Source organism: Catharus ustulatus, chromosome 1 (assembly GCF_009819885.2).
Source record: "Catharus ustulatus isolate bCatUst1 chromosome 1, bCatUst1.pri.v2, whole genome shotgun sequence".
NCBI classification, from domain to species: domain Eukaryota; kingdom Metazoa; phylum Chordata; class Aves; order Passeriformes; family Turdidae; genus Catharus; species Catharus ustulatus.
Window position 1 is genome coordinate 112,388,147 of NC_046221.1, and position 16,964 is coordinate 112,405,110.

General features: G+C 36.7%; 1 protein-coding gene across 3 annotated transcripts in view; it reads left to right on the forward strand.

Annotated features, from left to right (window-relative positions):
- Positions 1 to 233: 233 nt before the first annotated feature.
- RBBP8 (RB binding protein 8, endonuclease) overlaps positions 234 to 16,964 on the forward strand; it is a 36,016-nt gene continuing 19,285 nt past the window's right edge. For 2 of the 3 annotated variants that reach the window (XM_033069967.2, XM_033069951.2), the window contains exons 1-6: positions 442 to 652; positions 3,178 to 3,398; positions 8,424 to 8,466; positions 10,781 to 10,876; positions 12,870 to 12,982; positions 14,468 to 14,543. In XM_033069967.2, coding sequence (XP_032925858.1) covers positions 3,287 to 3,398; positions 8,424 to 8,466; positions 10,781 to 10,876; positions 12,870 to 12,982; positions 14,468 to 14,543 — 440 coding nt within the window. In that variant the 5' untranslated portion in view covers positions 442 to 652; positions 3,178 to 3,286. Of the gene's footprint in view, positions 322 to 441; positions 653 to 3,177; positions 3,399 to 8,423; positions 8,467 to 10,780; positions 10,877 to 12,869; positions 12,983 to 14,467; positions 14,544 to 16,964 lie in introns of those variants that run through there. The other variant, XM_033069959.2, reaches the window with a different exon arrangement.

Here is a 16,964-nt window from a genome sequence, read left to right on the forward strand (position 1 = left end):
CCCTCCCTGGAGGTCTTTTAGGAAAAGACTGGACGTTGCACTTAGTGCTATGGGCTAGTTGACATGGTGGTGTTTGGTCAAAGGCTGTACTCGATTATCTCAGCAGTCTTTTCTAACCCAGCTGATCCTACGACCCTGTGACTATGTCACCCCCATCACCAGCACTCCGCGGCAGCCCTCACGTTCCGGCTCTCTCGCGAGAGCAGCGCAGAAGCCTCGCGAGAGCTGCCCGCGCCCCGCCCCCCCGGGCAGGCAAGGCGCTCGCTGCAGTGTTTCCTTTTTTCCCGCCGCTGGCGCGCGGAGCCGCCGGGAGCCAACCAGGTAACGGCGCGCGCTCTCCTCATCCTCCGCCGGGGAGCGAGCGCGAGCGCGCCGCCTCCGCCCCGCCCCGCCCCGCCCCGCCCCGGGGACGGGCCCGCCACAGCCCCTCCGGCCCCGGTGCCGCCGGGCGCTCCTCGGGCGCTGCCCCGCCGCCCTGGGAGCCCCGCTCTCTCCGTTTGGGAGGCTCCCGCCGCTCGGGAGAAGCGGCGTGTGGGACATGCCATACCGCTCCTCTGGCGTCCCGGCTGCGGGGTGTGACCCGAGCCTGGCGGGAAGCTCCCAGGTGTCGGTCATGGCAGGATTTCCCAGAGCATCCCAGCGTGTCTTTCGAGTGAGTTTTTTTGTGCGGTGTTCGTGCAAGAGGGCAAGGAGAACAAAGTTCACCGCCGGGCAGGACAGGAGAGTTGAGTTTGCAGGAGCAGCCGGTGGTTTCTGGTGGGGATCGGGGCGCTCCGTGCGCTGCCCAGGGTCCCGGAGGGGCGGTGTGTCCCTGGCGGAAAGCATCAACACCGATAAGCGGCCTCGGCGCGTTCATCGGTGCTGATGGATTCCTGGAGGCAGTCACTGATGGAGCCCTGGAAAGCCTCACGGTGCCGGAGGGAGTTGGTTTGTGGCAGAAGAGGGAAATGGACGCTTTTAGGTGGCTCTGTGATAGCAGCGAAGCGGGACATCCGGGAGAGGGGCTGGCGCTGTGCTTCCACCCCCACCCCCAAGCAGCTCCCACTGCTGTCCCTGCCTGCAAGTGTCCGTGCATCCAGCTCTGGCGTTCTATTCCCCCTAAGGACTGGAAAGCACTTTGTTAGGGCTGGAGAGTAAGCCGTCACTTTTACACCTGTGCAGCTGCCCAGGGCTGTCGAAGGCTCGACTTGAGCACTTATTGTGGGCCCTGTGTTTTAAGGGAGGTTGAACACCTGTAGGAAGCAATGTGTCATTTTGGGATCTTGAAGCACATGAAGCTTGGGACAATACCTTTTTTTTTTTTTTTCCTATTTATAGTCGATTGATGTACTAATAATTTGCAGAAACTCTGAGTGGGTTTTGTGCATTTTTTCTTGCAGTCATCTTGGGGGAAAAAAACCCAAAACAAACACACAAAACCATTTACTGTCTAGAGTCAGATGACTTTTCCGTGGAAATGAGTCATCTGACGACCTTAAATCTGAAACAGTAAGTGAAAGCAAGTGTGTGGTTTTCACTGCCCTAGTGCTTGATAGAGCAAAAGCTTGATCCTGAAACATCTGTTGAAGGTGCAAAGCAAGAGTTTAAAAGCCATTCCTAATGTCAGGAGGCGATTGGATCCACAAAGAAATGTTGTAAGATGGCTTAATGTGGCTGCACAAACTGGAGCGTTTTGCAAAGATGCAAGCAAATTACTCTTTAATTTCTTTTGAAGCCTTGTAGGCATTGCTGATTTCAAAGGGTTATTTTATTTTCTGTTAAGGATTTCCCTGAAAGTAACATTTGCTGACTTGAAGCCATGTCCTGAAATAAGCACTGAATTTGCTACGGACAGACCAGGTTAAAGCAAATGTGGAGCTGTTGGCTGCATTATTGTAACATTTAAGTATCCTTATACTATAGAAAACATACCGTTCTAGTGTTTCTGTTGAGAATAATGTTTTGTTCCTTGATTTTTATTCCATTGTAAAGACAGTCAGACTGAAATAAATTACTTAAAACAGTGAACAGAGAGATGAGACAGAAGAGTGGAACCAAAGCCTCCAGGCCCTACGCTTGGTTACATTTTATTGTGGTGAATCTGGAGGACCAACTAAACCTGTATCTGCATTCAGATACTCTGAGTTGTTTGAAGGCTCTCAAGATAGGAAATGCAGCTTCTCAACAAATCACAGACCTTGTATCATCTCAGCTATATCTTATACCTTAAAAATTTGAGAGCAGCTTCCATTTGGCAGTATAGGCATGGTGCTTTGCTTGCTCAAGTTGCTAATTTAGGAATAGTATAAAATACCTAGCTTTTTTTTTTTTTTTTTTCTTACTGCGTTTTATATTACAAAGTCATAGAGATAGCTATGTCCACCTGGTAATGACAGTCCTGTTCCAAAGTGTTTGTTTAAAATTGGCTGCATAAAAATGGGGAAAACTTAGTATGTCCAGTTTCACACAGAGGGAACTGAAGGAGAGAGATTACAGGAGTATTTCAGTATTGGATACCCAGTACCAGTAGAATTGAATCTTACTTGTCTCAGAGCCAGATCTGAGTACCATGCTTCTCCTGTAGTTTGCCTGAGGGCATCATCTCTGTAAGAAACCCTTCAAAACAAATGAGAATTGTGGGTAAGATTATCCTAAATTTTGTAGGCAATCAAGCTTCTAAGACAGAGCTATCTGACACTGGTTGTTCTTCTCAAATATTAATTTTTTTGAGATTTATAGATTTTTGTGATTACTCTCTTGTTTATTTTATTGGGGAATGGGAATAATTTTAATATAGAATTATGAAGACTTCAAGGGGATGTGGGCTTTTCTTTGCAAAAGCATCCCTGGTAAAACTTTTGACACATGCTTTTGCAGGCAGCCAGATTTTGGCTCTATGGCTTACTTTTGGAAAACAGAAATTCAGTATAACTGTATCTTTAGACAGGAAAAATATAGAGACTCCTAAGTATTTTAATCTAATTTTAAGTTGATAGCTGGGGAGGAAAATTCTATTAGTTTGTAATTACCTACAGCAAAATACTTAGCATTGTCCAGGCTTTCAGAGTGACTGTCAGTATGAAAGTATATAAATATGTATCCTCAACAAGGATAGACAGTAAACTTTGCATTTCATCCATGGCTACAAATTATGCTCTGATAAATTAAAATGTAAGTGTTATCATTCTGTTGTTACAGATGTGCACCTCTCTTCAGAAACGGTTTCATAACTATGTAATGTAAAGTATAAAGTTTGAGAGTGAGCCAGTTCTGCAAGTCAAAGAAGCTCGGAGCAGAAAAAAGCACGATGAATGCATCTGGAGGAAGCTGTGGGAGCCCTAGTTCTGCAGAACCTGCAGGAGATTTCTTCAAAGAACTGTGGTCCAAACTGAAAGAATGTCATGATAAAGAAGTACAAGGTAAATAATTGAAGGTTGGATTTGTCAGATTAAATTTGGTGTTTTTCAGTTACCAGAGGTAAACTTTGAACCAAAATACTCTGCATGGAACTAAATGGATTTTTAATGTTCTAAGTTATGCAGAAAGTTGGACCCAATGATTACAAGTGATCCTTAGAGACTGACCACCTAAGCCTGGTTTAACAGGATTAAACTATCAACACAAATAAATGATTTGCTAGATCAGTGAAGAAAAAGTAACACAATGTTACATGGTGTCTCTGCTTGCCTTCAAAATATTTGTGTTCCTTTACCTTTAATGGTAAAACCCATGTTATTCAATGGATTCTTTACTTTTGCTTTTGGCTTTAGTTGGTTCAGGTGCTTTAAAATTATTTGCATTGTTTATTTCCCCTAACGTGCAAAATCACACTGCAGATTAATGTTACTGAAATGAAAACTATTTCTTCAGATTTTAGAGTTCTAAATTTTCTCAGCAAAATTTATGTTTTTATAATATGATTATTTTTACATTGTGTGACTTGTTATAACAATTTTACTACAGATTGGCTGTTAGTGTCTGTTCATTCTTCAGTAATTCAGAAAAGATGAATTCTTGCACCATATGTGTTGTTACTGTAATATTGTTTTACAAGGAGTATTCATAAGTGTTTTCTGCTAAAAATATTAAATAAGTTAACATTTTGTTCTAAAGTCACATGATCCATTCTTTTGGATGGAATTAAAACAATATTAGACTGTATCTTTTAACGAGTTTATCCTTGTGTATGAGATAGTATTTATATTAGGCTGGAATAAAAGCGGGTGAGTTTTTGTGATATAAGAGCTTTAGTCAGGCAAGTGGCTCTTTACCCAGTGGCCTTGGTTGTTTCTACCAGCCTCAAAACAGTTTCAGGTCTGTCCATTTTGTCCCAGTTATACCATCACTTCTTGGTTTCAGAAACTCTTGGAGATTGTTTTATAATTAATAGATGTTACCTGCCTCCTACTGAAAGTATTGATTCAATAATTTGCAGCACTGGGCTGTGACACTTTGTTGTTGATTATTAAAAAAAAACCAGACCAAACAAGCAACCAAAAAGCATACACCAATATGGCAACTGAAAAGAAAACTATAGCATACATAACATTTCTTTACATTAACATATGAACTACAATTTTATATTGTGTTCCAAAACACAAAAAAATTAACTTTTTTTGATAATTATTTTTTTAATTGGTGATGGTTCTTTTTGGAGTGGGTGTGATGTCAACCACAGATAAATGCGGAAGTACCAACAGAATGGGATCTGGCAATCTATGGCATGTCTGAACAACAAAAAAGCAAACAAAAAGCTCTGATGTAGAGACTTATGTTAAGTGACCCTTTCTCTAGTTTCTTGGGGTGTGGAACACGTGATTTTAAAGTTTGGGTTTTCTTTATGCAAGCAAGATACTCTTTAGAATGCATGCAGGGTGTGGCCAAGTAATTTTGCCACCAGGCAGTCTTTTTCATGCCTAGCCCTTTGTCAGTATGTCCCACACTGTGTTAGGTGAAATTAGGTTTTCCATGATAACATCAAAGGCATGCCTGAAGGATAGTTAATTTTTTCAAAAGGTGGGGATCCTCTTATAGAAAATGGTACTGGAAGATATTTTAGAAACATCAAACACAGACTTGCCTAGACTTTGCTTGTTTCTGAAGTCTATAAATAAGAATTAAAATTGACTCATGAGTTTCCAATCTGAATGTCAGCAAAAATTATTTTAAAGGTGGCGGAAGGTGGATTAAGGGAAAGTTAGGAGTTGTTGAAAAACTTTTTGTATGTACAATGTACTAAACACTGAAATGGTGGAATTCTTTTTGTTTAAAATCCATGAAAAGCAGAATTTGTGACACATGAACTTGACATAGATGTTATACGAGTTATATCTACAGAATGTAGACTGAAGAATATTTTAAACTCATGCAGTTTGAAAGGGATTTTATTGAATTTTGATATTACTATATTGTAAAGGGTGTATTTTTCCACTGTCATGTGAAGAAATCCAGCTTCTTGTTCTTTTAAACTGATCACTTCCAAAAAAAGGCAAATTTCGTCCTTCAGCCAAAATAGTTATTATTTAACTTAAATTCATTATGAGACAATGGGTAGGACACCTACATCCCATCTTCCAAAGATGTTGGTTATGGTCAGTGTCATTTGACTTTTCATGGAGTTCAGAAGTACTCAACAACTCAGAATAATGGTCATTAAAACTATTTCCTTTTTTTTCCCTATCTGTAGAATGTGTGGGATACTTGCATAGTGCCCAGAAGGTTCAAAGAAATTTGGTAATGTTTTTTTATAAACTGATTTATTTCTACAGGTGGTAATTCTTATCTCTTGTTTGAAATAATTATATAGATGCTTGCTATGTGGATCTTATCAAGATGGTTTCTGAGGGTTATTTTAAATCTAAAACTCTGTTCTAAAAATATGTATCAGCATCAAAATGTGAGCATTGTTTTATTTACAATAAATAGCCTAGCTTTTAAAATTATTGCTTAGTTCTGAAAAGCAGAAGATATCAGAGAAAAAACTGTAGTCATAGAAGGAGAGAAACTTTTGAGGAAAGCAATCTCATTGATAGATTGCTGTAGGAAAAGAAATGGCTGGAAGTTCCTCAAAAGTAAATAATTATAGAAAAAGGAGCTGGAAGGGATTTTAGAAGGTCATCTAGTCCATCTGTGTACCCTTGAGGTAGGATTATGTCTGCGTCATTGCTGACAGTAGCTTGTTCAACTTGTTTCAAGAAATCTTCAGTGATAAAGCTTCTGCAGTCTTCCCAGGCACTGTCAGTTTTAAGGAAATGCATTTAATGCATTTGAAAATTCATCAGAACAGAAATTATAATAGCCATTCATTGAAATATTGCAGCTATGTAGTCTAATCAAATAGCAAGTTTTACAAAATAGTGTTTAATTAGTCTGCCTAATGATAGTTTAAAGAAGGTCTCAGTTGCTTTAATAGGTGTAGAGTGTCATTTACTAATGCACTTACAAGCTTTAGGTAGATTTATATAATTTGCAGCTTGTCTAGTCCATAAAAATATTGTGCAAAAGATAAAATTGAATTGCGAAGTATAGTTCAAATTGGGACACAGTATAGTTCTGCAGAGTTTTATGTGCTCCCTATGTTAAATAAGGAAACTTGAAAAAGCAAAGCTCCTTAAATGAGCTTGCTTAAAAGCTTTTAATGCTCTGGAAAAGCAAAAGGAAGAGACTGCAGCAGATGTAGTAATTCGAAGCTTAAATTGGATAAATGTAACAGGCTGGTTTCCTGCCTTCTCATTGCAGTCATTTGAACTAAGAAAAAATACAACCTTTAAGTAACTAGTTTAGTTCCTCCTGAATTCAGGTGAGAGGGGAGATAGTGTTACCTGTAGCACAGTACTGGGCCTTTTGAGCCCTGCCTCTTCAATTGGTTGCTCAGGTTGCCAAAGTTACAATCCTAAATACTTGCAGAACAGACTACCTGTTCATACAGGAGATGCATTGTTGTGCAGCTTCATTCCTTCCGATGGGCGTGGAGCAGCTTTAAAGCAAGCTTTATAGGGGTTCTAATTGCAGATGCCTAATTGACTTGATGAATAGCAACTACTTAAAAAAATAAACCCTCTTTCTGTGCTGATCTGCATGATAGAACATAACGTCTTGCAGGTGCTGAACACTTGGAGATAAAAGAAATCTTGCTATATTTCCTAAGAATTTTTTAAAGTAGTCTGTCTGCATTTTTAACTCATTGTCTCACTGGCATCTTGTAGCAAGTATGGGTTCACTGAGTCTGTGGCTGGTTTGACATTTTAAGTGGCCTGAAGAGTGAACCTTCTCAAGCAATTATTTTTTCCCTTAGAGCTGTTCCTAGTTGAGTGTGGTAGGGGAGAAAACCTAGTATGTTAGCTGCCTTAACTTATATTTTCTACAGTAAGATGTAGTATCAGCTATGTATTTAGGCTTAAATTCAAAGTAGTCTGAAGTTTTCTTACAAGTGTTCTGCTTTTATAAGTTTCTCCTGCTATCCTAAATGCATAATACTTTTGCAAGAGAGCTTACAAGACACCTAATGTTCAACCTGAAGTTGGTAGCAACCTTTCATAGTTAGAAGAAAATAACCCTGCTAGGAAATATTATGCTATTTTCTGATGTGATATGAAAATTTCTCGTGGATTTCTGTGTACAAAACTATTCTATCATTGGGGTCTGATTATTTCTGTTTATTTAGAATAGGAAGAGCCAGCTTGTGTGTGGTTAATATCACATAAATTTAGATAGCACTGTGTCCTGCTTGTTAAACAGTTTTGTACATAAATATCTTCCTGTCTCTGTGAACATACAGATGCATGCAAGACCTTGCAAACAGATTGGCTGGACAGTGATCAGTCCCCTGAGCTGTCAGCTGGCTACTCCTGCAGAGAAGGGCTACAGATGAAATATCATTCCTCAATTCACCTTCAGATATTCCAAGGAAGCTTTGACTGAGAGGGTCTGGTAGCACATATCCAAAGAAGGATGTTGTCCTTCTGTGCTTTAAAGCCTTGAATCACATATTTTTGATGTTTCCTTTATGCTTATACACTGTAAAGCATTTCTCAGTCAAGTGATTAAATGCTTCATTTCTAGTGTAGTGTTACGAATTTATGTGCACACAGAACATATTTTATGCTACTTATGTGGACATAGTCAATGAAAGTATATTGACAGTGCTGGCTATTCATGTGTGGTTATTTCACAAAGGTGTTTGTTTACTTCTGTAAGTGAAAACCTGTGTGTTTGTTTAAGAAGTCCTTATTTCCTGGAGATCACAATGACTATATTTGTTTCCAAGAACCTGTAGAACACATTCAAAAAGTCCTGAAGGAACCTTTTTTCTCTCCAGATTAGTGACATTTTTTGTCTCTCTCTGCAGATGACAGTGGCAAAGGGGGATTTAATTTATTGTCTCACTCATTTTTTTTTTTTAATCATAACTCTGTAACATGTGATTTCTTCTTTCTATTTTTCAGGCTTACAGCTGAAAATATCTAAGTTGAAAAAGGAAAGATGCTTGTAAGTACTCATCCTGATGATCTGATTTATTAAAGGAGAGTCAGAGTCCTATTAATGAGCTGCAATTCTTGTAAGATCAATTAAGGTTTCATTGATTTTTCCTTTAGATGGGTAAAAAACTCGGTTTACTTTAATAATTCAGCTGAAGATGTACATAGCTCTTTACAGGGTGTGTTATTTCTTAAGTATAATTTATAAATTAAGTAGTTGCTAATTTTTAATCTGAAATGACAGAGTTATCTCTTGCTTTTGATATTAGCCTGGTGTATCATAAGTTTCTTCCATGTTCTGGAATCTTAAATTGATCAGTCAGTTTTCTATATGAGAAGTATTATCAGTGCTGTGAATAAAGGATACCAAATAAGTTAATCATTGTTTGTTGGACTCTTTCTACAACTGCCACATTGTAGATACAGTACTGTTGCATAGGAGGTCTTGTTTTCCTTGCTGCATCTGAATACTTGGGGTTTAGTATTTCAAACTTGGTAATCAGCTGACAATGAGCACCTTATTTTGTATCCCATTCCAGCATTGGAGCTAATGACTATTAAACCCTAGGTCAGAGACCAGCCATTATGCAGTACCTTCGTAGCCAAAAATGTCCGTCATGTTTGTCAGGTGCACTGGAATTTTAAGGAAAAAGTCCGCAACCAGCAGCCTAGTTCCTTCTGTTGTTTTACTGTCTTCAAGGGACATTTTATAGGGTTTAAGTGAAAGGCATGTAGTATTAATGTCTTACTTATTGCAAATGGCTTAATGCCATAGAATGACTTAGAATTAATTAGAAACCATTTTTAAATTTGATATTTTAGGCCTCTTGTGAGTGGCATAAACAGAAAAATGAGGGGGTTTTTGTGATTTTAGTTTTTTGTTGGAGCAATTTTTTAGTGTCCTAAACATCAGGGAAATACAACCTGTTTTTGTCAGACTTCAAATTTTCCATGGCCTAGCTGCACTTGGTTAGAGAACTGAGAACAGAACTTTAACATTTTGTCCTTCCCAAGTAAAAGTACAAGCCTCAAAATGGTTTGCATGTAGCTGTTTTATAGGTTGAATATGCAGTTGGAATGGTCTGTGTGGGTTTGTGTGACAGTACAGAGAAATAAAGCATCTGTACTTAAATGTAAGGATTAATAAAATATGCTTGTGATTATACACTGTAGAATCTTCCAGTTGTGCCATTCACTTTATGACCCATGACTGCTAGTTTCTTGTACTACTGTAATGAAAATGTGGCTAAACATATGTTAAAGGGATACTGCCAATTTAAAAGTATGTTTGTGTAAAACAACTGTATCAACAAGTTAGTACATATGTCTTCATTTCCTGGTGTGTGTGTGTGTGTGCTTAACAGCTTTTCATGAGCCAATTTCATGACTTCCACAAATCATCCATCTCAGGCACACTGAAAACAAACAACTGCATTCATCGATATATACAAAGGATTACATAGTAAAAAGAGCTGGGCATTTTTCAGAAGTTAGTCCTTTTCATGTTACACAGATTCAGGTGCTTAGCTTTTACTGAACATTAATTTCTCTGTAGAAAACAATTGTGTGCTTGTCACTTGTACTTTGTGTCTTGAAGAGATGTTGTGATCTGATAATAAAACTGAAAGGGAGCTAAAATTGGGAAGTTTTATGTTATTACTTTTCCTTAGCCCTTTTAAGGAGAAAATATTCTTTGTTAATTAATTAGTTCTGGTTTTTAGAGAAAGTATTTTCCACAAGATCATCTCCTTGTGAGGGTTTTGGAAAGAGACTTCTCTTGTCTTTATTCATACTGTGGGAATACATGCTCTATAGAGAATTTCTTCTTGAGAAAGTAAACCACTAATGGATCTAAAGTCTTTTCAGCAATTCCCAAACCTAATGTGGTTTGCCATGCTGCAGAATTTACTCTGATAAGACAAGACCAAAATGAGTGAAAGCTCCCATTAGATTCCCAAAAGCTCCACAGCACAGTAAAGTGTAAGAGAAGTGTTTGAGTTTCTCTGACATTGTTCCTTGGACATTACTAGCTTTTATGTCTTGACTGTCACCAATTCTAGTTTTTACCTAAGAATAAAACCAGTGTAACAGAAGATCACTGTATTATGAATTAGAAACTAGCTGCATCTTTCCTCTGTCATTTGTGAATTATTATTAAGCACAAAAACTTTAAACTTCATTTATCTTCAGCTTAATATTTGTGCTGGTGAATATCACATTTTCCAAGGATATGAAAGAAACATCCCAGAAAAAATTCTCTAGTAAAAAGTAATTACTGCAATTTAAAACAGTAAAGAACTAATTTTTCCTATTTTTCTTTTCAGGGATGCAGAGAGGCTTGAAGAGTTCTATACTAAGAACCAACAGCTCAGAGAACAGCAAAAAGCACTTCATGACACTATCAAGGTTTTAGAAGACAGGTGAAGTAGTGTCTTCTGGCTTTTGAGGTTGCTATATTTTGCTCTCTGGATACTTTTCAAAGTTGAGTTCATGTTTTGGTGTGGGATTATTGATTTTTTTTTTTGTAAGCAAATCCTTTTCTACTACAATCCAAATAGTGTGTTATAGAGAAAGATGTAGAATTTGCATTTTTCTGGCTGAAGAACAATTAATTAATATATAGTGTATATATATTTATTTATCTCTTCTATATAACTAAATTGTTACATTGTTATTTTCAAAGTGCTTAGCTTGTTTAGTTCAGTTAAGACCAATAGAAGTTCAAATAGAGCAACTTGGGAGGCAGAGAGACATTTTAAGGTTTATTCTTTTGTACCCATCTTTGTTAGTTAAATTTTATATTGATCAAGATGTAGTACAAGTACAATCCAATGTTGTGAAACTAACAAAATAACTCACTAGGAGAGGTTTCAGATTTGAAGGGGTCTTTTTTACCAATTGCCTATTTTACTTACATTTAATTACAGGTTCTGTCTGTTACCTTCTTTTGGCCTTAGGTGTTCTTCTCACCTTTTGATCCATTCTGCCTTTTCCTTATTTGCTCCTGTGTAATCTGGCACAAGAAAACAAAACTAATAGACATAAAATTACAGTGCATTTTTTAATCTTTAAAAACTATACCTGTTTTGGAAAGTGTATGTTAAATTTGCTGTTAATAGGCTCTGAGAAGTTTTCTGGGAGCAGGAAATTTATTTACATAGTAAATGTTTTTCCACTTTTTCTGGGTTACCTTAAGTTTTAAAGCTGTGATACTCTTTTCCTTTTAACTCCATCTGTCTGTGAAAGTGATTAGGGATAAACTTGTAGCCATGCTGGTAACAAACTTTCAGACCATGTAAGTAGAGAGGCATTTGTGGTGTGGATGGTCTTTTCTAATCCCTTATCATATTAATTACACACATTGTGAAAAGCAAAAGGAATATTTCAACTGATTTAATGCAAAGAGATTGTAATACTGTGTTACACATTCAGATGAACTGGTATTAAGGAGGCATTTCAGTATTTTACTCTCACCACAATAACACAATATCAAAGCACCAATAAACCAGTATGGCTTTTACTTCCAATATTCAGCTGTGAATTTAGAAACTTACATTTTTTTTTAGTTTGTTTAGTTGGAGTTTTTTAATACTTGATGTAACAGCAGCAACAATGCAGAACTTTTGACTAACTGGTTCCTTATTTAGCAGGCAAAAGAGAGTCTGTTTTTCACTTTGGTAATACTGCTAGCTTTTTGATGTGTACTAGAAATAAATACATTCCATTTATCACCTATAAAATAAGCCCATATTTCATTGCATGAATGAATGTGTCAGGTAAGGATGGAATGATTCTAACCAGCCCTTTTCTGATCGTGGCTGTGTTTTAAACAGCTAATCAAAACCATTAGAGACAGTGGAGTCAAGGCCTCTCATGAACTTTTGGATCCGCTTCCAATTATTGGTGCCAAAATGAAGGGTTTCACATTTGCTTGGCAGTTTGTTACAGAGTGAAATTACTATTTGTCCTTTTTATTTGATTATTTTGCTTAATGACAGTACGTCCTTTGTAGATGAAGTAGTAATTCTATTTACTGTAGTGACTTGCTTATTTGTATTTTCTTGAATGAACTTTACTTAAAATGAATGGTTTTATGTCTGACATTATTCTTAGTAGGATACTTCACAAAGGATTTCAGTGGCAAGGTGTAGCATGCTCCACTTTATTAAAGTAATGCATGCTGTTTTAGAAGTATCCAGTACCTACAGTCATTTATGAGAGTGTTAGATTGATCAGGAATCTCAAACATTGCTATGTGAGCATGTAAAACCACGGTACTTAGTGGTGTTCTGCATAGCTGTCAGAAGTTTTCTGGATTACATTGTTCAAAAAGTCTGTTAAACATTGGTATCTGCTTCATGCATGGCAATACTTTTTTAACAGAGGGACCTTTTTCTCTTCATTTTATTGTAGATTGAGAGCGGGGTTATGTGATCGTTGTGCTGTAACTGAAGAACATATGAGAAAGAAGCAGCAAGAGTTTGAAAATATCCGGCAGCAGAATCTCAAACTTATTACTGAGCTTAGTGAGTTTTATCATCAAGTCTGAAGACAAAACATGCTATTTTGTAAACTAGTTCTCCAGTAATTCCTGTAACTTGATGTCATTTATATGTGTGTGTTTAGTAAGCCCAAAAAGTTTAGTTGGGATACTTAGCTGTACAGTCTGAAAATATGTAACATACCAGTGACTAGTCATTTGACCCACCTTCTTAGATTGAAGTGCTGATACTGAAAGGGAGCTGACGTGGAAAATCTTACACTGTAAAGTAGCTACTTTAGATAAAATGTGACTGCTTCTGTTTATTCCTACAGCTAGAACAATTGCCAGCTTTCCTAAGAAAACCCTGACTTCAAAAGAAACTGGTGATTGCAAAGTATCAAGTTCAGACAGAAGTGGGTCCAGCTTGTGTCCTGTAGTTGGTCTTGGACTCTAACTGCAGTAAACCCATAACTGTCACATAACCAACTGAGGCCACAAAAAACTAGCTTTATACTAGGCAGCTTGTAGCCAGCTCATTTTGCAATCAACAAATGTGAGACAAATTAAACTCTTTGTTCCAGGTGATACACAAGCAGGACACAATACAGGACTGAATTTTAAAATGTTAATGGTATCTTTACCATTCATTATTTTGTATTGTTTAGTTGTCTTGCTTGGTCAAGGACAAGCAGACATTGAGTGAGATTTAAAATACGGGAAATGCCAGACAAAAAATACCTTTTAGAATTATTTGCTTAATTGAAGTTGCTTAATTGAATTATGGAAATATTAGGTTCTATGCTAATACAAAACACACCTATGTTTCAAGGACTTCTAATATTGAAGGGCACTTACATGAAAATATTCTGAGTTTAATGGTGAACAGCAAACAGGGTACAGCCAATCTCTAAATATAGGTCTGAACCTTAAAAATCAAGGTAACACCTATTAGGTACAAATCTTGAACTGTGACACAACAGTAGGTTCCCATGGGTTTGCATTGAGATCTATATAACAGTGAAAAAATCAGTTGAGGAATATGGAGACAAAATAGATGACAACAAAATAAAAACAAGAACATAAAAATTAAAGTGAACAGAAGAGTTGGGAGCTATCACAATATTAGTTTGAGACAACATGGAAGAAAGACTTAATGGTTGCTTAAGTGGCTAAAACTAAATTCAAATTGCTTTATATTTCATAGGTTATCTTTAGCCTAAGGAAACAATTTTGTCCGTGGAGACAAATGATTAATTCACTCATCTTTACAACACAGTCTCACTTCTGTGTACATGGACAAAAGTAATTAATGATTGTGTAGAACTAACGTTGTGATACAGTAATTGTGCCACCTCTGCCTTTTCTAACATATCATTTTACTACTTTTTTTAATGACTAGCTTAAACCACAGAGAAGCTGTATGGTATTACATGTTAGAATTCATTCTATTTCCTTGAAGGACCTGACAAGATCATTGTGTGAACATGTGTGCATTGATTTTTGTAATATTGTTTTCTATGAATTTCAGTGAATGAAAAAAACAACTTACAGGATGAGAATAAAAAGTTAACTGAACAGTTCCAGCAATTACAGAAGGAGCTAGAGTAAGTTTTGCATTGTTTTGGATATTCCCCCATTCCTTAGTAGAAATTGGAATATAAACGTCAGCTTTGAGGTCTTTAAATCTTGTTTCCTCTTTCTGATAGATAGACTGTGAAAAGATAGCCTACTACCACTATAACAATATAAACCCAGTTTCCTTCTATTTTGCAGATTTTTATTTTAACAGTGTGCATCTTGTTTTAAACTGGGAGTAAAACTGGGACAATTAAATTTATCATAGAAATTTTACTTGACTTCTGATCACAGTGTATAGCAAAGCCTTATGTCTCATACTTTTATTCCTTGGTTACCTCTTTACTATTTGTTTCCTCCTAGGCTAAGACTTCAGAAAAGTAATTATTTAGGTAGTCATAAAGTCCCAGAGTCTTGCAATACATTTTGAAAATAAACTTATTATAATTTTGCAGTTTTAAAATAAAAAGACTGTAGTAAATTTTGAAAACAAAACATAAAAATAATGAGCTACAAACTTACTGTGAAATTTTAATCTGATATAGTAAGAATGTGCCATCTAATGTTGTGGTTAATATGTGAATGTGGTGTACTGTGCAAGGCAGAGGTTCCTTTCTTGTGGTCTGACATCATCTGAAACTTATCTCACTTTTGCCTGTCTGTGACTAAGTTGTGTACATGCCTGGGAGAAATGGGACAGGAGGTATGGACTTGATACAGAAAGTGTTTTATGCATGTGGTTTATTTATTGTCTCAATCAGAATTCAGCTTCAATAGGGAATAAAACAACTAGAGTTCAGTTCATAATGACTGTAGCCCTATTGCTTTGTATTTCTTAGTTTATCTCCCATCTTTGCACCTTCATTGTCCTTTCTTTTTTCTACTTGCATTTAATCTTCTTGGGGTAACATACTTCATGACCCCAGCTTCCACTAAAAATCTCTGATCAGTGTAGGAAAGCTGACAATGACCAATGTAACAATAAGTTATTTGCTGTGCATGTTAGGTGATCAAATAAGTGCAGAGTTGAGTCGATAAACAGTAATTTATAAGGATGGTACTGTTGTTTTAATACAGTCACTGTATTTGGTTGTTTTGGTTGAGCTATAGTCACAGTACTTTATTTAGAATTAACAGCTTAGATCAATATAATATCAATCATATTGTAGGTGCAAAGTAGTGAATTGTTTTTAGTGCATGATATGAAATCAGATTTTTGCAGTCTTCTGTATTTTGTAATCAAGTTATAATATTAGAAATAAAGACCTGAGAGTTCTCCACAGAAGTGAAATCAGTGAAAGTGTAGCAGAATTGTATTATCTGGTCCTTTATGACGTTGGGATTTCATTATGTATGGATGGAAACATCAAGGAATTTTCTGCAAAACCTGTTCTGGGGTCTCAGGAAAATCCATTATTCAGAAATTATTTATTACATAGCTATGATGTAGAGTATGTAGGGCAACTGCTTCATTTGATGTTGTTTTTCTGTGATAGTATGTAGAAATTGCCTCTTGGTTTGTAGAGAAGAAAGGTGCAGAAAAATACATTTTTAGTAGGTTCATGTATCAAACAAAGCCAATAAATTTAAAGAGAACTCTAGCAGCTAACTTAAATTTGCAAAGTAAATTGATGAATATATTGCTCTGTGCTTTATTTTGAGTGGTGTCTTAAGATATTGCTAGTAGATAATACAGTTTTCCAATGCTTTCTTTGTAAATGTGCTAGAAAAGAGCAATAGCAAAATCACACAATAGGATTCATCAAGACTTGAGAATATCAGTGCATCAGTATTTGTCATTAAGCATTCAAAGTTAGTAGTGGTAAAAAGCATAGCTGCAAAAATGTTTTTTTGTCTCAAGCCAGACAACTTTTTCAAGCTTTCCATTACCTTATTTTATATAATATCTTCTGGTTCAGCTTCCATGCAAGCACAAATTTATCTATATTTCCTCCTCTTCTCTTAGATTAAAACCTTATATCCTTCCCTTTATAGTTAGGAAGTGATCTTTTGGCCTGTGCTTTCTCTTGAGAATCATAAGGGAAAGTGCAACTGCAGGAAGAGGACCAAGCAGACCAAGTTAGATTTCTGTGTGCTTTTCTTTTACTGCCTCTTCCACATCTCACTGCCACCACCATAGGGCAGATAGCCCCTTATGAAATACTAAACAAGCTATTTAAATTCAAAGATCCAAAATCAGTCTTTTTGTTATTTCCTTGCCATGTCTAGGTAGAGTTTTGGGAGAGAAAAGACATAGTTACTTGTTACACTAATTTTTATATACTGACTCTCCAACAAGCTGCTAGAGCTGACAGTGTGAGAGAAGGTAAACTTCCTAAGTCATCTGGTACTTTACATTATTTGTTTTCCATGCTTTTTTACATTATTCCCTGAAGACCTTTCTGAGTTGAGTTAGAGGTAACGTCAATGCTTTGGAGAGGGATTGCTTT